Genomic DNA, 24,201 nt, shown 5'->3' on the forward strand with positions numbered 1-24,201 from the left:
GTTAACGAGAATAGGATAACATGGGCAGTAAAATTGCGTACATTTACGTACAATCGTTCTGACTCAACCAAGAAGGGTGAAGCCTAAATTGGACTTAGTATTGAAGATATTTTTTCCTTATATTTGTCACCAAAAGTCAGATTTTCAAAATTGCTGTATGGTTCAGTCGTGCCTCTGTATTATAGGCCTACATCTTCCATTAGTCCCTATATTACAATGTTTGCTTTGAAAGAAAACAAAAAACTTTTCAAATTGTTTTATATCTTCCACTAAATTTACAAGGCTTAAGGTTATATTCTGTGTTTTTGTTTTTATGCAAAACGAGTTAACCGTGTGTGCTACTAGGGTCGAACCCAAAATTCAACACTGAATAAAGTACACTTCTATGCTTTAAATAAAACCTTTTATAAATTAGAATTCTATCAAAACAATTTTACTGAAAAGTTACATATAACAAAATTTCCACCCGTCATTAAACAAATATTCAACAATTAGGTATCTTGTAAAATTACATTTAATAACACAACTAATAACAGTCCATTTTCTTCAACATATAAATCATAAAATGTACAGAAATGTCACTGAATAATTTAAACAGTGTTAACTAAACTAAAGAGAACTCAATAACCAGAATAGTAGTAGTAACTAAACTAAAGAGAACTCAATAACCAGAATGATAGTAGTAACTAAACTAAAGAGAACTCAATAACCAGAACGGTAATAGTCCCTAAACTAAAGAGAACTCAATAACCAGAACGGTAGTAGTAACTAAACTAAAGAGAACTCAATAACCAGAACGGTAGTAGTAACTAAACTAAAGAGAACTCAATAACCAGAACGGTAGTAATAACTAATCTAAAGAGAACTCAGTAACCAGAACGGTAGTAGTAACTAAACTAAAGAGAACTCAGTAACCAGAACGGTAGTAGTAACTAATCTAAAGAGAACTCAGTAACCAGAACGGTAGTAGTAACTAAACTAAAGAGAACTCAATAACCAGAACGGTAATAGTAACTAATCTAAAGAGAACTCAATAACCAGAACGGTAGTAGTAACTAAACTAAAGAGAACTCAGTAACCAGAACGGTGGTAGTAACTAAACTAAAGAGAACTCAATAACCAGAATGATGGTGGTACTATTAAAAGTCTGAAACAGTGCACAACTAACACTTCAAAAGTAGAATTTCGTAAATGACTAGATGATATTTATTGATATATTAGTTTTAACCAGTAACAAGATGTGACATTACTGATTTTTCATTTTGTTTGACTTACAAATCTCGTCTTATTGTCCGATTGAGAAGAAAGTCCATAAGATTAAAAATAATAATATTTTAAATTAAGGATAAAATAATTTTAACAAGGATCTTACAAAAAAGAAATATTTATGGAGAGACATTATTAAAATAATTTCAATACAAAGAAGTGAGTTTATTGAAACAAAATTATATTACATGAATTACAAAACAATTTGGAAAATAAACTAGAATAATTTTTAAACTATGCCCCACAATGGTTTCTCTAATGTACAATAAAGATAGAAAACACTTTGAAATAAATTAAATAATGCCTTAAAATTAACAAAGATTTTGAGCTATCCAGCAGGTTAATTACTTAAGTACTCTGCACCTGGTCTAGAAATAAATATATATAAATTAAACTTAACATTGAAATTTAATACAAATTATTATAATCAATCTCTGCTCAAGTTAAATATACATCTTGTACACTTAAGTTCACCTGTTAATATGAACCTTTTATTTACACAAACATTTCTGTAACCAACGTTACACTGGATCGTAAGTTTAAAGTTATTCACAAAGTTTGTGAAATATTATAAGTTATGATACACTGATCAGATAACCAGATTATCTAAACAGGTTTCAATGTTACAATATAAAAATCATTTGGTATACAACTGGTTGTATCAAAATGGTGGACACTCTAATGCCAGGCTATTAAAACAAGTTTAGGATATTAAATGATTTATACATTAAAAAATTTGATGAGAACCAGGAATCCTGTTCTTAAAATAAAGAATATTACACGTCATAGCACGAAGTCACTGAATCAAAACTTACATACTAATAACAGCAGTTTATATTCTTTCAAAGAGTTCACACGAACGTCATTCACTGGTACTATTATTGCATACAAAAATATTTGGTACTACTACTATCTTATAAAACAGCCCTATTGTTAAATCATACAAGAAATCGCTCCACACTGACTACTGCACAAAATTAACCATTCTTAATATTGGAAGTTTTAAATCAATTATTACATTAATTTTTCATTTTGAGCCTTGTTATAAGGAGGTAAAAATAAACGGCATAAATAATATTTCATTTTGTGCGAACACAAACAGAGTCAACGACTAGAACATGAGTTGTCACTTTGCTTCTTCACTCAGATGTTTTGCCTGATGTGAACCACAGCTGCTACTCCGACAACAAGTGTTGTAATCCCGACAGCTGCGATGCAGAATGTGTGAGCTACATTTTTAACATAACCTCCCACAGAACACAGAACCTTTTCCTGCAAATCATTATGAAAAATCAAAATTAAATGAAAATATTAATGAAGTCGAAAAACTATTTTCATACACTTAAAAAACAGACAAAGAAACGGCACTTTCTGTTGTGACTAGAGTTGTGCTAAATAAAACTTGTATCATGACCTCCTGTGCATAGAAGTTTATCAATTTCAAAACCTGTGTAATGATGTCTCTCTTATACTCTCAAAGCGTTACTGCATCTTAAATAAATTATTCATGTTTTCACTTGAAAAGATTTTCCAAACTTAAGAACAATTTTATTTAACCAGTTACTGTAGTTATTTTACTATATTTGGTAATCCAAACTTGAGAAAAAAATTACAGAGATGTAAATTCTGTTTAAATGTCAGATTGTTAAAGAAAGTTTAACCATTAAACATTACAGAAAGACAGAAAATAGGTGTATAACTGTTAACAGGCAAACTTCCACGTGTACCACTTCTTATTGCCTTCCAATTTACACAACTGATGTTTTACAACACATCTTTCCACTTATCCCACACATGAAGCGTGTTCTATATACAAGTTACTGAAGTATTTTGCATACTAACCTCTTCTAACCAAAGTTTTGTAGAATACTTTTAAAGACTGTATGGTTAGTATGGGTATTAAAACTTTAATTAAAATAAAGTAATGAACAACGTTTTGACCTTCTTAGGCCATCTTCAGGTTAACAAAGAGAGAGTTCATAACTGATCATTGCCAGACATGCTTTGGTGGCCAGGGTACGGAATTGTAGGGGGCGTTGCAATTAGATGTTAGGATATTAATAAGTATAGGTATAAAGATGTTCCTTTATAGTGGTTTAATTTTGGTTTTAGTTGTTGTATTAGTAGGGCTTCTTTGATTTTGCATTTGTTTCCCTACTTAGTATTTGGGTATTTCTATAGTTATGTTGTGTTTATTTGAGTTGCAGTGTTCGAAAACGTGTGAAGGTGTTTTTGTGAATATAGTTTCAATTTTTCTGCGTGTTTCTCCAATATAGAAGTTGTGGCAGTTGTTACATTGTAGTTTATAAATTATGGTGGTGTTGTGTTTGTCAGTGTAGTTTTTACATAATATGGACTTTAGTTTTGTACCTGGTTTTTGAATAAATTTAGTGTTTAGTGGAATGTTGTGTTTTGTTATAAGTTTTTTCCACATGTTGGTTATTTTTTTGTTGATGTGGGGAACATATGGTATGCAACAGTGTGAGGTTCTATAGTTTGTTGTATCTTGGGATTTATTGTTGTTTGTCTAGGTGTGTGGGTATAATTTTTTCCACGGTTTGTTGAGGAAATTTGTTGATGTTGATAAAGTGTTGTTTTATTTTGTTAATTTTATCAGGTGAACAAAGTGTTGTGGCTGTGTTTATTTGGTTTTTTAATATATTGAGTTTTTGTTTTGTTTCATGTGCTGAATCCCAGGGAATGTATAATCCAGTATGGGTGATTTTTCTGTGGATTTCTGTTTTGAATTGTGTATCAGTTCTAGTGATCTTGAGGTTAAGAAATGATATTTATTTGGTTAGTTTTTGTCCTGTTCACTGGTGAACTTAATGTTGGGGTGTATCGAGTTAATGTGATTGAAAAAACTAAGTTTGTGTTCTGTAGATGTGAATCCAACAATTGTATCATCAACTTACCTGTACCAGTATAGTGGTGGGTGTAAGGATGAACTGATCGCTTGAGATTCAATATGTATCATATAAATGTTGACCAGAACTGGTGACACGGGATTGCCCATACTGAAGCCATTTATTTAAGGACTGTATCACAACAGTTTCACATTTCTTTAAATGTGAAATTAAACCTTGCAGTCTTACTCTTTACAAAAGAAAAGCTTAACCAAGACATAATTCTCAATTAGAACGTATACTGATATTACACAACATTTGTCCAGACACTTCCAAAATGAATAACCTACAAAACTAAAGTAATTCATTGTTATATACGTTACACAAACACTGTTTAGTGAGTACACGTCATGTATGATAGACAGCTGTACGTATTTTCTTGAAGACAGCATAGCTATTCCATTTTGTTATTATTATTCAGACATTTTTATGGACTCAAAATACTTAAAGAAAAATAAACAATAATATGCAGAGATTAAGTTAAAATTTAACAGAATGAGTCTATATTATTGATTTTACTCACTAATCTCATAATACTTTATTACAAATTACAACTTTTACAGTAAAAAAAAATCAAACCACACACAAAAACTTCCCGCATCAAAAGATGTAAGTTGTCTGAAAGAATGAGTCCGTTTCTTGTACTGAAATATCCTTTGATATTCAAAACAACTTCACCTACAAAGAAAACTGGTAAGTTTATAATTTATTTAATACTAAGATTAAAATAATATAATAATTAAAATCTATTAGTTTGTTACTTACCCAACCACCATTTTGGTAAATCCAAACTGATTTACAGTTTGATACACAGTCATTTATGAAGCTACAAGACCACATCATGACCATCATACAATAATCAATGTAGGAACCTTTAAGTACGACATCACTACAGAAGAAGAGAGTAACAATAGATTCCCTGGTATTCATTCCATCCGAAAACATCTCCAGAAGTAGCACGTTGAATCTCCGAAGTGACAGTTGACTCATTTTAACCTAAACATGTAAGAATACATAATAAAAACCAGCTTATAGCTACGTGGTTTGCTTAAAGGAAGGAGAGCGTTACGAGTACTTGGGTGACATGAATGTCAGAATAGCTTAGAAATACTGTCACACGGCCTTACTTTAACGACAGATTATTTTATAAGTCTGTTAATAAAGCTCATTTACCATTAAAAAATATTTTTTAAAACAGAACAATTAAATTGTGCAATTTGTGATAATTATGAATTAATAGACAATGTCCCAAAAAAGAAATGAATTACTATATTCCAGAATTTTCTCTGAAACAGAATGTATAAAAACTACATTTTGGTTCATAAATGCACCTTAGAAACCAAATCATACATACACACTTCTCATACTCTTGTCTTTAATGTTAAAGAAATTAAAATCAGGTGGTTTACGCAAATGACAAACAAGAAACGGACTTTGCACAAAAAACTTCACAAACATACTTCTTCAGCTTTCTTCTTTACTTTCTGTCTAGCAGCACTTGTGGCAAATTCATTGGCTATTTTCCTCAGCTCCTTTCCAAGTGTAGACACAAGAGCATTGTCACATTCATCATAAGATCTGAAGAAAATTTTCAGTTATTTCTATTAAGTACAAATACATGTATGTTGTAAAAAAACAACAACAAAAAACACAACACGATTTTGAGGTTATTAAAAGGAATTTAACAGCTATAAAAATTAATTATAAACACAAAATATTAAATAGCATATCTTATGAGTCTTTTTAAATACAATGTAATTCGCAAAGTGTGTGTATGTGTGTGGGGTTAAATCTTCATTAATATTTATACCTGAAAAATGAACACACTTGAGTACATTACGTTAGTGAAAATTTCCCCATTTAGGTACAATGATAATACTAATCAGACCAAAGCTTGGAGTACCAGATTTTAATACAACAAAGCAGTAGAGTACAATGGACAAGAAAAAGTTAACACAGAGTTCTCACCCAGGATGATTACCAGAAGCAATCAACGTACTTTCTATCTGTTCAGAATGACACATTTCTTAAACCTCACAGTTTTAAGTACATACAAACAGTCTTATTTCTCTTCAATGCCAAACAGACTCGTAAATCCTTGAATTCTGAATAGAAAATATGGACAAGCACACACTTCTTGACATGCTTGTTTATGCTAATACACTTCTTTATATAGTGTGAAGGGTATTAGCAGGACAAATGCTATTGGCCAGACAAAGTGCCACACCTCCCTGTTAATATCCACTCTTAGCTCAGCAGCCATGAGATTAATGGAAGACCCTTTCTTTCGTGAGCCACTTTACTACATTAGGAATAATCACCACAGTAATTCCTCTGTTCATCAGACAGCCCCACCCCCACCATCAACTACACACCACCTCTGAGAGTGGATCTGAAGCTTAGATACAGATCTACGTAGCAGGGATCCTTACAAAGATTTCTTGAAATTATTATTTTATTTTCATTACACTATGGAGTTTTTATGTCACATGTGAAAATTTATAAAACAGAATCAAACATGGATGTACTTTATTTGCCTAAATCTTTCAATAATTAGTTTTATACAGAACTTGCTCATACGAGCGACTAGTTTCATATGAAACTTGTATCCAAGCGACTAGTTTCATCTGAAAATTATATGTTGTATCTCAGTCAGTTTGACAAATTCTGTTTTGTCAATTAAATATCCAACAGCTATTGTGAAACTAAATGGTATTGTGATTATGAAAGCACATATCAGGGGGTGATACACACACACACACATCGTTTTTAATAAATTATATCTAGAAACTTAACCTATCTTGTACGTGGTTCCAAATTTTTAAGCTATTGTGACCTTTGACCTCTAAACACATACAAAGTTAAACTTTACCATAAAACTAGTGACAATATATTTCAGGTCATGTTAACCCTTTCAGCCAGCTAAGGTTTATTACTAAAATCACTCTGATCAGAGACACTGTGAATGAACAAATTGAAACAGAATTATAAATTACTGAAATGTGATATATCCGTGCCTGGAAAAACAATCACGTAAGCATGACGTACCAGGAGTTGAGCTAATTAACACAGTGCTACTTTATAGCAGAGTAGATGAGCTGACCTGGTGTTAAGAGAAATAAACCATGTGTAATGCATTCATAGGGGCGTAAACCATGCTCAATTTTCTCTCTTACGTTACACTCCTGCACGATTGATGTAATATCTTACACTAACATCACGACTACACTGGTGGCGATCCCATAAGCCGCCCTGACAACGGATTATACGCCTGAACGATAGAAGAACGTCCTGTGCGAAGACTAGAGAACATAAATAGCAAACTTAACGTATCAACTGTAAACAGAAATGTACTCTGTTTATAAAACCAATGACCGAAACAATCTAATTATTCCTACGATTACACTACTATATTCTGCAAGTCGAGCCCTTTTCGTACGATATTAACCCAACACTAAAACATTTGACGGCGAAAAACAGCTTATGACAGTAGGCCTAAACATCTGTCACTATCAGCTCCAAATACACTCACCAACAATTTTAATCATCTAAGCACAGTAAACATTTATAAAGTGCTGTCTCACAAAATTCGAACGAGTGCACAAGAACAGAAGCGGGAAAATACACGAAAAGCTGAGCTATTATTTTTTATTACTTGAAATATATAAACGAATTCGCGCAACTGGGAGGTTAATTAATTTATGGCGTTACGTAACATAAGACACTTCTCTTTCAGTAGGAATTTTCACACCAATTTATTTATTTTCGTTACACAATTAGTTTAATTTAGTACACAATAAAACTAAGATACCCCCGAAAACCATAAAACTGTAACAGCACTTACCAGTTTAAAATATTTTATTGTTTCGTTTTCCTTTGGGATTTTCAAGAAAAGCTACTCACGGGCTATTTACACATAGCCGTCCTTAACCTAAAATTGATAAGTCAATATAGAGATAAAGCAGTTTGTCAGAGTGTCCATCAACAGTTTATGAGCTAGTGTTATAGCGTATCTACTGACCAAAATGCGAAGAGAACTAACTACTTTTAAGGTAACGTGATGCAAACCCTAAATCTTCAGATTCACAGACAGGGTAAGCTCACCACTAATCCACACTCGATCCTCAAAATGAACAAGTAATGTCAGAAATGTAAACACATTACACCGACATTTGATTGTGTTTTATTTGACAACTGAAACTTCAAATTCTGCGAATTATCAAACTTGGAACGTGGTAATGGTTTACTGGTATAGTTATATAAATGGTGTAATACATCAGCTCATACCAACAAAATTAAACTCGTATTTATGACAAAGCAGTTTTTCAAACAGTCTGCGTTAGAAACATCACAAGGGATAAGGTTGGCTCTTCATATGACAACTCATCAAACCAAGAAAAAGACTTCCGTGCATCAAAGAGCATGTTGACGTCAACAACGAGAGAACAAAACTATTATTACGTAACTCAAAATCGTTTTTTTTTTTGTTTCTAGTGAACGCTGAAAGGAGTAGTCATCCTGACAAAGTTAAAAAACACGACTTTCACTTACCACATAATAACAGTGATTTAAGCGGAAGTATGTTTTACAAACAATACGATTTTATTTAAATGTTTTATACACACATATTTCACGTTCAGAATGAATTACAAACTTTATAACCGTCTCAGAAAAGAGAAATATTTGTTGGTATGTGAAGCTCGTTTCAGATGAAAGTCTAAATAATTAAACAAATTTAAACAATTTAATTTAATTTATTAAAAACAGGGGCTAACCCTAAAACTACTACATGTTTCAGCATTCATACATCACCATCTTCACGAGTAAAAATTAAACTTGGTCACGACTTGCATATTATATTATAGTTTGCATTCCTTTAGCGCCATCTAGAATCAATATATACCCAGCGTTTATAAATTAAATATCCAGTATTACTTGTATTCATTTTAACTGTATATATCTAAATTTTCTAAGCCTAATAATACAGAAAACAATTTGTGCCTGATTTAATCCTAAGCGCCATACTTAGTTCTGAAAGTTAAATCAGTCAATAACGTAAAAATTCATATACATAACCGTATGGGCGTTACCTCAATAAATACTTCAATGAAATTCATCGAGTTCTTTGTTAATCAAATTGAACACCTGGTCTTCATATAATCTTAAAAATGTGAAATCACGCCATCCCAACCTCTCTAGTGCAGCGCTACCGCAAATATATAGAATATACATATATAAAATAAATATATCCACTACCTCTACGACCCCTAATGAAAATGGGAGTTTGTTTCGAACGTTTCCACAAAGCTTTCCAAGGACTATCTGACATTTTGTGACAGTAAGTATTGGTTAAATATATTCTGTTTTTACTGCCGTCATTATTCCAGAGGTCGCTATTCGAAAGAACGATTGACTCTACTTTTGGTCGCATTTGCTGATGGAAAAAACTTGAGTAACCATGGGTAATAGGTAAACGTGAAAATCTGCGCTGTTTCAAAAATTTAAGGAAGAATCAACTTCCTGTGGAATGGAAAGCGAATAATAAAACGTGGATGACAAGTGTTATATTCGAGGAATTTTGAACAAAAGAATGGAACAAGAAAATAGGAATATTCTACTTTTCCTAGATAATACAACTTGTCACAAAAGTTCAACTTTCTAATGTTCGTTTAGTCTTTCTACCTCCACGTACAACATCAGTTCTACAGCCATTAGATAATGGAATTATACAGTGTATAAAATTGATGTTTCATCATGTTGTTGTAAACATGGACGACTGTAACAGATCATCTGAAATGACCATGAAAATTGACATGTTAGATGTAATTGCATTTTTAAGTCATTCAATCAAGTGCGAAATAAAGCGCTTTCGAAACTGTGGCTTTATTCTTGATAATGGAGGAGATTGTGAAGAAGTTGTTTGTTATGACAATTCTAGTGAAATTCAAACTCTGAGAAGATTGATGCAGATGATTCTGTGAACGTTGACGAGAATGTTTTAACAGAAACTGATGAAATTAATTATAATCTATAATAGAATCACAAGATGGTAACAGTGTGAGAGATTCAGAAGATGAACAAAATAGAAAAGATAGTGAAGAAATAGAAATTCCCACTTCGTCGTAAGTGTTAAGTTATATTAACTTTATCAAATTACAGGCAAAAATGAACTTCATGAAAAGGCCGTAGAGTTGGCGTTCTCTTTTAACCGCATGAGAAAGCTCATTAAAATAACGAAACAGTTGAAATTGGACACTTTCTTAAAATAAATTTGATTAATATTTTGTGTGCTTGTGTATATTTTGAATGTCTATTTTTGTTCTTATTCTAATAAATATAACATAAACAGTATAATAACTTTATTCACAAACGTCTTACTTCCCTTGAATCAAGAAAGTATGATGTTCCACTAAAAAATTATATGTAATTAATGAAATGCATGTTCACTGTCTAAGCCGGAAATTTTACTCGGTCCCGTGCGATTCCGCCTTAGACAGGTTTTACTGTTTTTCAACATATAATATTGTAAATGCTTATAACGACTTTGTAATTAACTTTCATGCTACAAGTAATTTTTATACAACAAATACATAAACGTTGTCTTAGTAAGACATACAGCCGTAATATGGTTTATTTGGCGAGTTGATTGATTTGTTTGTTTGTTTTGGAATTTCGCGCAAAGCTACACGAGGACTATCTGCGCTAGCTGTTCCTAATCTAGCAGTGTAAGAATAGAGGGAAGGCAGCTTAGTCATCACCGCCAACTCTTGGTCGACTCTTTTACCAATGAATAGTGGTACTGACCGTAACATTATAACGTCTCCATGGCTGAAAGGGCGAGCATGTTTGGTTCGATGGGGATTCTAACCCGCGACCCTCGTGTTACGAGTCCAACGCCTTAACCCACCTGGCCATGCTGGGCCTGAGTTGGTTGAAGTTAAGCACAAAGCTACACAATGGGTTGTCTTGTGTTCTGTCCACGACGAGTATTGAAACGATTTCTAACTTTATAAGTCTGCGGACATGTCGTCGTGCCAACAGGGGTCAGTGATATGACAAGTCCTTAAAATGGAGTCTTTTCGGATTAGCAGAAAGAAAAAAAATTACAATTCACCAAAACAAACCGTTTTATCTATAGCGAAAACTTCCTACCATCGATTTTTTTCTCTCTCTCTGACAACAACATGACTTCTACACTGATAAAACAGACTTCTTCGACTCACTGTACGTAATTAACCATTACGTTTCCCAGAAAAGCAGTAATTCATAATCGGATTGCTTTGTTGAATTTTCGCTGAAAGTAACTCAAGAGCTATCGGCGCTAGCTATCCCTAATTTAGAAGTAATATTTTAGAGAGAAGGCAGCTAGTTCACACCATTCACCGCCAACTTTTGGGCTACCTTTTTACCAACGAACAGATCGGTTAACTGTCACATTATAATGCCCCCGCAGCTAAAAGGTCGAGCATATTCAGCGACAAGTTTCGATCCCGCGGCCCACAATTAGACAAAACGGGTCTTAAGCAACTTTATGCGAGAAATATTAAACATAAAGAATAATACGCACACATATTTTTGAATATGTGTGAGGGCATATAAGCAGACCGATAGTGACGCTATAAACACTGAGACATGTAACCTATTTAATTTATTTTTTTTAAATCACCCTTGAAGTTTTTAATGTTTTTCGTAACAAGTCAAAATGTTTGCAAATATCTACCCGCTCACTCGCTATCTGGTAATATGATCAAATAACGAAAACGTATTCACACCTCTATTTTTGACATTAGCTAATATAGACTAATTAGTGAGGTAAAACCTATTATTACTACGCTTGCTAGTAGATAAAAATACACACGCTGATAAGATGAAATAAACGATTTGTCAACAACAGACATCGGGAGATGTTTTTCACGCAATGCGAACAAACGATGTTAGGCATAACTTTTATTAAAGTGTTACTTTTTATGATGTAATTTTCTTAATTAAATGGGGTTGGTAAACGAAAAAATTTAAGTTTGGAAAACTAAATATGTAAACATTTGCGGCGATATTTGTTCATACATTTCCCAATTTTGTGTTAAAACAATAACACACACACACACATTTTCTATCTTTTTCCAAACCTGTAATTAATGCAGTCCACACCAGAGAAACTTAATGGACTAAGCCTAATTTTGTTCTGTAAAAAAATAATTTCCGATGGCGTCTTATGCTCACATCGAAACCTAATTACCGTTATTTCCAGATGAATCCATAAGTTCTGTTGAGCTAAAATATTCCTAATGCTATTAATTTTCATTCTATTATAAACATGGACGTCCACAAATACCTGGATCACGATGTACATGGCTACCATGTCACGAGCAAGAAAACGTGTTACAAAAAACGTGTAATTATTATATATATATATATATAAACAACATATACAAAAAGCTATTTAATTGTAAAACACTTCCTTTTCTGATTATACTGTTCTTTATTACCAATATAGAAACTGTTACCATGCATAAAGTAATAAATACATTTCCATAAAAAAACATTATTCAAGAGATACCACTCATGAACAGAATTTCAAAAAACAACTTTTCTTGAACATAAAATGAGACTTTATTCAAACTTTATTTTCCAAGTTGATAAATACGAAATACTGTATGTTTACCATGAACTTGCATATTTATATTGTTAACCTGGTAACGAACAATGAGTTTTTACAGTTTATTACAACTCGACTTTATCAAAACACATTTTTTATCTATAACCTGAAGTTCCCTTTAAGTTTTCTCAACCCAATCTTTAAAATTTCAACACCAGACTACATTATTACAACAGAATTCAAAAGCAAAATTATATTTTTATTCCATCTTAAAATAAAAAAAACAGTAACAGTTATTGTTTTATAACTTTGTTGTCAAACTGATGTTAATAATTTAGTTTCAAAGTGACTATTTTTGTTTTTTTTTCTGCCTATAGATTTCATTAGTCAGTTGAAAAATTTATATAATTTCAATAATTCACCTCTAGCAAGTTCAAAGTTAATGGCGTGTAGGAAAATTTCAAATAATGCTTTAAAAGAAAACTATTCACAATATCCATTTAAAAAGCACATTTTCTTTTATCAATTTTCTTCTCACACACAATACAAGCTGTATATCATGGTTATGAAACCCTATTGTTCTTTGTTTTATGTAAATATATGTATATAATTTAAGGACAACAAGGGACCTCTTGGTCCATTTAAGCCATTCCCTCTACTAAACACTAAAATAAAATTAAAACACTCAAAGTCAGCCCTTATCATCCAAATATTTATGAAATATTTTCTTAAACTAGCAATATCACATTTGAAAACAATCTATTAAAAATACAAACTACCCTGTAACAGAAAAGTAAAAGATTTCTCAGCTGACGATGACTCCTCCCTTACCAAAATTCACATTTGTGGCTCCTAGTCTTAACATTAAACTATTAAATGTGAAAAGATATGATGGATCAATGCTTTAAGTTCCCAGTTTGACCTTAAACACCTGAATCAGATCACCTACAACAAGAAACCTCATAGGGTTATTAGGTACTTAATATGCATTATATGTATACTGTATAAATATACATATGACTGATTATTCCTAGAAGCTTCTACTAGCTTGACTGAGTTTTTGTGTCTGTTCTCTGGAGTGGGATAAACCCAAGTTAAGGGGAACTACAGAGATCTATATAAGTTAGTAGCAGTTAGGAGTATCTTAAACTCCATTTATTTGAAATTATTATTGACATAAGCAATGACGGATTGTTGGATACAGTAACAGGTCCTCTATATACCTGGAACCATTCTAATTCCCTTCTTCTGAATCTTTTTCAAGATAGTATTATTTCTTAGATAAAGATGTCAAAATCTGCAACACAGTGTTTCAAACAAGGTCTAACCAGTGACTTGTATAGAGGCAATTGCCTCTTTTCATTTATAATCAATGTCCATAATTACACCTTAATATTTCATTGAAATTATTAACAATAAGAGAACTGCTTCTGTACTTTGAGTGCCTTATTTACAAATAAGCCAAAATCATTTTCATTGGTATATATATATATATATATATAAAAAAAAAAAAATGTCCAAGCACTGACCTTGACTAGATTTTATTATTAAGGACCTACTGTTTTCTCTCATCCAACTGCCCTATATCCAATGAACTGGTCTCTCCCCAAATATTACAGTCTATTTTAGACAACATAAATCAACATTATGTGAATTCCATCTTCTAGGTGATGGACAACCACCTTTACTGGAGTTGTGATCCATTTCCAAACTAATCATCTCACTCAAAATCATGTTCCAGGCTGATTGATTAGTGCTAACTACATCACTGGTCACTTCCCTTTTAGCATAAAGAAGGTTCTAACCTTGGGATATTATCTGATCTACCACTGGAGCATACTGCTGTTGATTTTCATTCACAAGGGTATATTTTGTAACTATATTCTTATGAGCATACCAGATGTTATCTCTAAGGAATGATAAAGAACATTATGTCTTATTTGACCATGTCATTCCAAACATAGACCTTGAATGGAGAAAACGAATGGTACGTCCACAAACCACAGAATTTCCCCTCCTCTGAACCATTTCAAATGAATGGTACATCCACAAACCACAGAATTTCCCCTCCTCTGAACCATTTCAAATGAATGGTACATCCACACACCAGAATTTCCCCTCCTCTGAACCATTTCAAATGAATGGTACGTCCACACACCAGAATTTCCCCTCCTCTGAACCATTTCAAATGAATGGTACGTCCACACACCACAGAATTTCCCCTCCTCTGAACCATTTCAAATGAATGGTACGTCCACACACCACAGAATTTCCCCTCCTCTGAACCATTTCAAATGAATGGTACGTCCACACACCAGAATTTCCCCTCCTCTAAACCCTTTCAAATGAATGGTACGTCCACACACCAGAATTTCCCCTCCTCTGAACCATTTCAAATGAATGGTACGTCCACACACCAGAATTTCCCCTCCTCTGAACCATTTCAAATGAATGGTACGATCCACACACCAGAATTTCCCCTCCTCTGAACCATTTCAAATGAATGGTACGTCCACACACCAGAATTTCCCCTCCTCTGAACCATTTCAAATGAATGGTACGTCCACACACCAGAATTTCCCCTCCTCTGAACCATTTCAAATGAATGGTACGTCCACACACCAGAATTTCCCCTCCTCTGAACCATTTCAAATGAATGGTACGTCCACACACCAGAATTTCCCCTCCTCTGAACCATTTCAAATGAATGGTACGTCCACACACCACAGAATTTCCCCTCCTCTGAACCATTTCAAATGAATGGTACGTCCACACACCACAGAATTTCCCCTCCTCTGAACCATTTCAAACGAATGGTATGTCCACACACCACAGAATTTCCCCTCCTCTGAACCATTTCAAATGAATGGTACGTCCACACACCAGAATTTTCCCTCCTCTGAACCATTTAAAATGAATGGTACGTCCACACACCAGAATTTCCCCTCCTCTGAACCATTTAAAATGAATGGTACGTCCACACACCAGAATTTCCCCTCCTCTGAACCATTTCAAATGAATGGTACGTCCACACACCAGAATTTCCCCTCCTCTGAACCATTTCAAATGAATGGTACGTCCACACACCACAGAATTTCCCCTCCTCTGAACCATTTCAAATGAATGGTACGTCCACACACCAGAATTTCCCCTCCTCTGAACCATTTCAAATGAATGGTACGTCCACACACCACATAATTTCCCCTCCTCTGAACCATTTCAAATGAATGGTATATCCACACACCAGAATTTCCCCTCCTCTGAACCATTTCAAATGAATGGTATATCCACACACCAGAATTTCCCCTCCTCTGAACCATTTCAAATGAATGGTACGTCCACACACCACAGAATTCCCCTCCTCTGAACCATTTCAAATAAATCAATATCCTTTCTTTTATGACAAGACTGAAATTGTAAACAGCACTCTGGGTAAGGCCTAACTAAATAGAAGGCTCAACCTTTCATGGTGCAGACAAATGAAATTACATACATGAAATAAATAATAGCATGAAACAAATAAAAATGTGTTTATGTTGACTACAACTGAAAGTTGTGTTAAGTGCAGAGAGTACTTTAATGTAATACTGCAGTGTTTTAAGGATATTAAGAACAACCAATATTTAAAAATCCATAAAACATGAAAGCTTTTGAAACACCATTATTATAATACACAATCTGTCAACGTAATGCACATAGTAACAAGTGATAAATTTTACGAAAGCACAAAGTAGATGGCTCATGGTCTAACTGGTACCTGTACTTAACATTATTACACACAATATTAATGAAACAAACCTAATATCTTTGTTCCTAGATGAACCTTCAAATGAGTTATCCTGTCTCACAGCATACTGATGTTCATCCACCACCTCCACATCAACGGCATATCTCTTGGTAGTCACAACATGTTCAATTTGTTTAAGTTTGGCTTCTTCACAAACAAAATATCTCAACAGTACAAAGCCTTTTCTCACTACTTCCTGCTTACTGTTGCCTTGTCCAAAACTGTATGGTTGTTGCTTACACTGAGCCATGCTTACTGATGCATACCTAAGTTCAAACCTGACAATATTGAAAGTATCTTCATCACTGTCTTTCAATATTTTACGTGAGGAAAAAAAAAAAAGTAGAGTTATGATCTATACAGACTTGTGTAAAATATGTAAAGGTCAAAATGTCAACATCTTTTAGTACCAATTTATATGTAATTATGACAAAGTTTTACAACCAAGAAACAAACAAATGTGTTGAATAACAACCGAAAGAAGTAGTTCAGCTGGAGGTAAATAACACATTTAACGGTAAAAACAAAAGGGCCTGAGTGGAGGATAACAACCGAGTGGCTTCTGATTTAAAAAAAAAACAGAAATAATGAGGGACTTGACCAAAATAACAGCCTGTTGACTGGACTCACTAACCAATCGAGATCAACAGCCTGTTGACTGGACTTCTCCCTCACTAACCAATCGAGATCAACAGCCTGTTGACTGGACTTCTCCCTCACTAACCAATCGAGATCAACAGCCTGTTGACTGGACTTCTCCTCACTAACCAATGAGATCAACAGCCTGTTGACTGGACTTCTCCCTCACTAACCACCGAGATCAACAGCCTGTTGACTGGACTTCTCCTCACTAACAATCGAGATCAACAGCCTGTTGACTGGACTTCTCCTCACTAACCAATCGAGATCAACAGCCTGTTGACTGGACTTCTCCCTCACTAACCAATCGAGATCAACAGCCTGTTGACTGGACTTCTCCCTCACTAACCAATCGAGATCAACAGCCTGTTGACTGGACTTCTCCCTCACTAACCAATCGAGATCAACAGCCTGTTGACTGGACTTCTCCTCACTAACCAATCGAGATCAACAGCCTGTTGACTGGACTTCTCCTCACTAACCAATCGAGATCAACAGCCTGTTGACTGGACTTCTCCCTCACTAACCAATCGAGATCAACAGCCTGTTGACTGGACTTCTCCCTCACTAACCAATCGAGATCAACAGCCTGTTGACTGGACTTCTCCCTCACTAACCAATCGAGATCAACAGCCTGTTGACTGGACTTCTCCTCACTAACCAATCGAGATCAACAGCCTGTTGACTGGACTTCTCCTCACTAACCAATCGAGATCAACAGCCTGTTGACTGGACTTCTCCCTCACTAACCAATCGAGATCAACAGCCTGTTGACTGGACTTCTCCTCACTAACCAATCGAGATCAACAGCCTGTTGACTGGACTTCTCCTCACTAACCAATCGAGATCAACAGCCTGTTGACTGGACTTCTCCTCACTAACCAATCGAGATCAACAGCCTGTTGACTGGACTTCTCCTCACTAACCAATCGAGATCAACAGCCTGTTGACTGGACTTCTCCTCACTAACCAATCGAGATCAACAGCCTGTTGACTGGACTCACTAACCAATCGAGATCAACAGCCTGTTGACTGGACTTCTCCCTCACTAACCAATCGAGATCAACAGCCTGTTGACTGGACTTCTCCTCACTAACCAATCGAGATCAACAGCCTGTTGACTGGACTTCTCCTCACTAACCAATCGAGATCAACAGCCTGTTGACTGGACTTCTCCTCACTAACCAATCACTAACTTCTCTCACTATCGAGATCAACAGCCTGTTGACTGGACTTCTCCCTCACTAACCAATCGAGATCAACAGCCTGTTGACTGGACTTCTCCCTCACTAACCAATCGAGATCAACAGCCTGTTGACTGGACTTCTCCCTCACTAACCAATCGAGATCAACAGCCTGTTGACTGGACTTCTCCCTCACTAACCAATCGAGATCAACAGCCTGTTGACTGGACTTCTCCCTCACTAACCAATCGAGATTAACAGCCTGTTGACTGGACTTCTCCCTTACTAACCAATCGAGATTAACAGCCTGTTGACTGGACTTCTCCCTTACTAACCAATCGAGATTAACAGCCTGTTGACTGGACTTCTCCCTTACTAATCAATTGAGATTAACAGCCTGTTGACTGGACTTCTCCCTTACTAACCAATCGAGATTAACAGCCTGTTGACTTGACTTCTCCCTTACTAACCAATCGAGATTAACAGCCTGTTGACTGGACTTCTCCCTTACTAACCAATCGAGATTAACAGCCTGTTGACTGGACTTCTCCCTTACTAACCAATCGAGATTAACAGCCTGTTGACTGGACTTCTCCCTTACTAACCAATTGAGATTAACAGCCTGTTGACTGGACTTCTCCCTTACTAATCAATCAAGATTAACAGCCTGTTGACTGGACTTCTCCCTTACTAATCAATCAAGATTAACAGCCTGTTGACTGGACTTCTCCCTTACTAATCAATCAAGATTAACAGCCTGTTGACTGGACTTCTCCCTTACTAATCAATCAAGATTAACAGCCTGTTGACTGGACTTCTCCCTCACTAATCAATCAAGATTATTCTCTTCATTTAAAAGAAAAAACAACCAAAACATCAAACCAAATAAAATATAACCTTTCACATTCATAAAGTTAACAGAAAAAAATTTTAACAAAGAAATATTTTGGTTCTGGGCTTTCAAAGATTTTAAGTTTTTATCACTTACGTCATTCAGGTTTACTTTTCTACCCTTTACATTCATGTGTTTAAAAAAGACCATCTCCATGATAAATAATCCAATATAATAAAATTGTTTATACCAAAATTAAAGAATAAAAATGTAAAAACATGAAAGACTATATAGCCCACAAAAGCAACCCCTTACAACAACAACCAAATGATGTAGTCTTGCATCTATATATCATTCCAGCAGATTTAAAACTGAAGCTAACAGCACATTATCAGGTAAACCATTCTAAAATCTAGAAAATCCAACTGAAGATTTTTCTTAAATTTGTAATTACTCCATGATGTTCAAAAGTTGAAACAAATTACTGAATATTTAACTTCATACTTCCATTTTCTTACCATTATTCACACACATAAACAATGAGAAAAGAATTCAGTCTTAACTTGGAATAATTAAACAGAGTCTAATTCTTTTATACTTTCAAATAAAACATGGTGAACATCTTAAATGTCCTCAAGTTCTTGTAGTTTACGTTATTTTCCTTAAACATGGCAGATAAAACTAACTGACCAACATATATACACTCATAAAGAATTCTAGCACAAACTTTGAAATAATCATTTTGTATTTTTCAGCAAAACTATTTATAAGTTGTAACCTGACTAACAGAATCAGACAGTAAAAATTAAAAGTACTGTGGCACATTTTATCTCTGCACTGACAAATTTTATTTAAAATAAATGAAAACCTGAAATTTCTTCATAACCAGTAAAAGCTGCTCGAATAAAATAGTTTCAGTTATGCAATTGTAAACTCACAGATATAACAGTTTTTCAACCTGACATAAAATAGCCAGTATATAATTTTATCCAAATGTTCCATCATCAAATTATTTAAAATAGTTATTTCAATAAATAGTTTAATTAAGTTCTTAGAATATTACAAACCAAATGATGTAGAATTATGAAAATGGGTAAAGAATTTAAGATTTAATAATACATTATATAATAATTGAAATTGAATACCATTATTATGGCTGCCTCTCTCGGATTCCACATACAGGAATTACTGTAGAACATGTCAACATTTCATGGTAATAAAACCATTGCAAGCTTGTGTTATCACATTTAAAATAGTTTTCACTCTTCAGGTTTAGTTGAATGTAACTTCATTCACTTGATTAGAAAGCCTATTCAAGTCTTGTTGTTAAACATCTTAAACCAATAAAACTTGTCTGAATTATGATGAATAAAAATATTGGATTTTCTGTTGTTTACCCTGGACCAGTTTTTTTTTAAATTTTAAATGGTGAAAACCCCACAAGTCAACAAAGTTTCTATTACATCCACCCTTCACATTAAAATAACTTTGCAAGTGATAAGAGCAAAGTCAACATCTTCTTTACATGTTTCTAATAATATTTTCTTTCAAAAAAAAAAAAGCTTGCATGGGGTTTTTAAATGCTACAACAAGAAAAAAAAAACATTTGATAAGTTTTGTTAGGTTACTGTCATCTCCAACTCTTCTGTTTCTTCCATAGTTGGTTTTTGGGATCTCCTGCCAATATGCCAGCCCTCCCTAGGAGATTGTGCCCCACAATTTGGAAAATACTTTCTTAGACTGTTATGTTTATTATTTACAGAAATACACATAGGTTTGTAAACATAGCTCAACCAAACTTCACAAAGTTTACTACCTCTTGTCTTCTATTTCTGAAGCATAGTTAAGAAATGTCCCACAATGTAAGCACAGTAATTAAGTTATATTACCAATTAATTAAGACACCTTATATGGCATGTAATGTAACATACTGAACAATGGACAATTTGATTCTTTATGACTGGCCTTGCAAATCCACCTGTGAGGAAAACAAAGTAAAAATTTAAAGCCACTCTTTATATTTTGGGAACATAGCCTGGTTTTCAACTCAGGTGGGACAGAAAATTAAAAAAAAAAAGAGGAGAGGTGGACAACTAATTAAAATTGGTCTACATTTTTAATAAATGGTCATAAAAATAAATTAAGTGTAATAGTGTTTTTAGAATTTTTATTAAATGAAACAAAATGAGTTTATTGTACATAAAAGCTGAAAATTAATGTCATCAATAGGCCTGGATTCTTCAGGGGAGCCAGCAATAAAACACTGCTTGATGACTTGTAATATGCCATGATCCTTATTATCCAACTATGTAAAACAAGACTCCTCAATCTAATTGTATAGTGATAGAATTCTTGTAAACAGTACATCTCTCTTTTCAGTATTTATTTTAGTACTTTTATGTAGGTTTATAGTACAATTAATATTTATTAAGGTAAAAAACAGAAACACAATTTTCTATTCCCTTGTTAAAAACGAGTTGTTTTTGTTTTTCATTCATCCAACAGATTATGGCCCTCCAACTAATAATTAGAAAAGCTCATTTGCCAAATATTTGTCAAACTTACAAGCTGATTCAAGTCATTCTCTAGTGAAATAACAGAACATTTGCATAATTAGGTTTAAAATTAAATGGTGTTTTGCTATACGTTAATATTGTTATGATACATAATATTAATATACAAGTTGAACTTACTTCTCAATTTTCAAAAATACAAGATTTATGGTTACAAAACGAGATAATCCTTTAAACGTTGATGAAGGAAAGACAAATCAAGAACGTTTTAAAAATATTTTTTAAAACCCACGAGAGATGTAGCGAAGTCTATGCTTTAAAACAGTAACACAGTGAAGAGTAATTGTGCAAAATGTAAGTTGTAACAGTAAAAGTTACAGCAGTAAAACTAAAAATGTTAGTAATACTACTAATAGCAAATAAAGCAATATTTGATTAGTAATATTATTTTTAGGTAATATATTAGTACTACGTTAGTGGTAGTAGACATAACTTAGCTTACCTCTTTCATCTTAAGATAAAATCAACCTGATTCAACGTATTAATTGTTTCTATGCTTCATAATATAAATATACACATTACAAAAGTTTTGACGTTGCATTGACGTAGAACGAAAATTTTATAAACCGATAATTCGCACTTACCGCTACGCGGCGTCTTAGGAATATGTTATACGAGTAAAATGTAGATGAATAACTTTCTAAAGAAATCACTTCCGAAAATATTGATATGTTACTATTCAAAAACAACTTACCTCGAAAAAGAATTCCAAGCAACAATTGTCCAACTTCCATAAAGTATGACTTATATGTATTGTGTTTTTCCCGCATATATTATTCACAACTCATGGTAAGAACGAATTATACAAGTTGAAATACCAGTCAACTGTGAAGGAATGTTTAAACTTCATTAAAACAATATAAATGTAACAGCTATCATATATTTCAAAGTAATAACTTGAACATAAACTTTATCTCAAAATTTTAAAATCATAACAAAGCTTCTTCATAGAAGATATTTACAATTTGCTTTCCACCTACCAACAAACGAAGATTTTGAGATAATCTATTCTTGGACATCCTAAAATCTAGGCCTAGCATGGCCAAGCGCGTAAGGCGTGCGACTCGTAATCCGAGGGTCGCGGGTTCGCGCCCGCGTCGCACTAAACATGCTCGCCCTCCCAGCCGTGGGGGTGTATAATGTGACGGTCAATCCCACTATTCGTTGGTAAAAGAGTAGCCCAAGAGTCGGCGGTGGGTGGTGATGACTAGCTGCCTTCCCTCTAGTCTTACACTGCTAAATTAGGGACGGCTAGCACAGATAGCCCTCGAGTAGCTTTGTGCGAAATTCTAAAACAAACAAACCTAAAATCTAACTGACCATGAGAAATGCGTGGTTCTTTGAGAAACAGTCTCCCAGCTTTTATACACTGATTTTGAATTCCTTTAGAACATTCATCAGTCTATAGTTTCAACCTGCCAAGATTGTTTGAGGTTGACTCAATAAGCAAGGAGCGATTAACCAACATATTTTACAAAATATAAATAAGGTTAAGTTCAATTTTGACTTTCTTAGAACATTCTCCATAGCTCATTGTGTTTACACAGATTTTGGTTGAAATTAACCTGATGGGCTCGTAGGAGTTAGGGTGCGAACAAACACACATTTCATCTTTATAAATGAATACTTTTTCGATACGCAGGAAAGTTTAGGTGTTCATACCACAGTTTTCCCCCTTTTATCGCTTTTATAACGAGCCCACTCTGACACCAGAATAAGTGGTTTTCTTATAACAAAGCCACATCAGGCTATCTACTGAGCCCACCGAGGGGAATCGAACCCCTGATTTTAGCGTTGTAAATCCGTAGACTTACCGTTGTACTAGCGAGGAGCCACCAGAATTATTGGTTATAGATCCTTTACTAAAAATAAATATTCACATTTCCTCTATTAACACGTTAACTATTACATTTAACACATGTAATCCGTACAATAGAAAATTTTATTTGCTTTTTAAAAGTTGGGGAAAAAGAAGACTAATAGATGTTTGTCTTACAGCAAAGCCACATTTGGCTCTCTACCGTGTGCCCCCTCGGAGAAATAAGCCTTGGATTTTAGTGTTGTAATTCCGTAAATTTATCGCTGGTCCATTCAGAGACACTATTGGATAAAAACGTTAAATAAAATTTGCCACCACGGCATTGAACACTAAGCTAAAAATGAACATAATATTACTCAAGGTTCTCAATTTTTAAATAATTCACTTTTTTCCCCTAAATTGCTTCCAAGTAATCAAGGACTAAGTACCTAAAAAAAGTACCTAAAGCATAGGAAAATTTAATAAATTACTGCGAGATTTCCTAAACACTATTGGGTTTATAAGCAAATATATGGTTAACAGCGATAATACTTTTCTAAGAAAACAATGTATTCTAATCTTTATGGGTTCAGACTTTCTCAGATATTCAATTTAAAAAA

General features: G+C 34.0%; 1 protein-coding gene across 3 annotated transcripts; it reads right to left on the reverse strand.

The window, feature by feature from the left end:
* Nucleotides 1-1,410: 1,410 nt before the first annotated feature.
* On the reverse strand, nt 1,411-22,364 carry LOC143222357 (uncharacterized). 3 transcript variants are annotated; one of them, XM_076448797.1, is made up of 5 exons: nt 22,226-22,364; nt 16,567-16,864; nt 5,633-5,750; nt 4,938-5,168; nt 1,411-2,538 (listed from the first exon to the last, which is right to left on the reverse strand). In XM_076448797.1, the coding sequence occupies exons 2-5, from the start codon at nt 16,803-16,805 to the stop codon at nt 2,410-2,412; spliced, it is 717 nt and encodes a 238-aa protein (XP_076304912.1). In that variant the 5' UTR covers nt 16,806-16,864; nt 22,226-22,364; the 3' UTR covers nt 1,411-2,409. The 3 variants fall into 3 exon arrangements, with proteins under 3 accessions (XP_076304912.1, XP_076304914.1, XP_076304913.1); XM_076448799.1 differs by having other exon boundaries at nt 16,567-16,833; nt 22,226-22,363; XM_076448798.1 differs by having other exon boundaries at nt 16,567-16,860; nt 22,226-22,361.
* Between the last annotated feature and the right edge of the window lie 1,837 nt (nt 22,365-24,201).

The sequence above is a fragment of the Tachypleus tridentatus genome, chromosome 8 (genome assembly GCF_004210375.1).
Source record: "Tachypleus tridentatus isolate NWPU-2018 chromosome 8, ASM421037v1, whole genome shotgun sequence".
Lineage (NCBI taxonomy): Eukaryota > Metazoa > Arthropoda > Merostomata > Xiphosura > Limulidae > Tachypleus > Tachypleus tridentatus.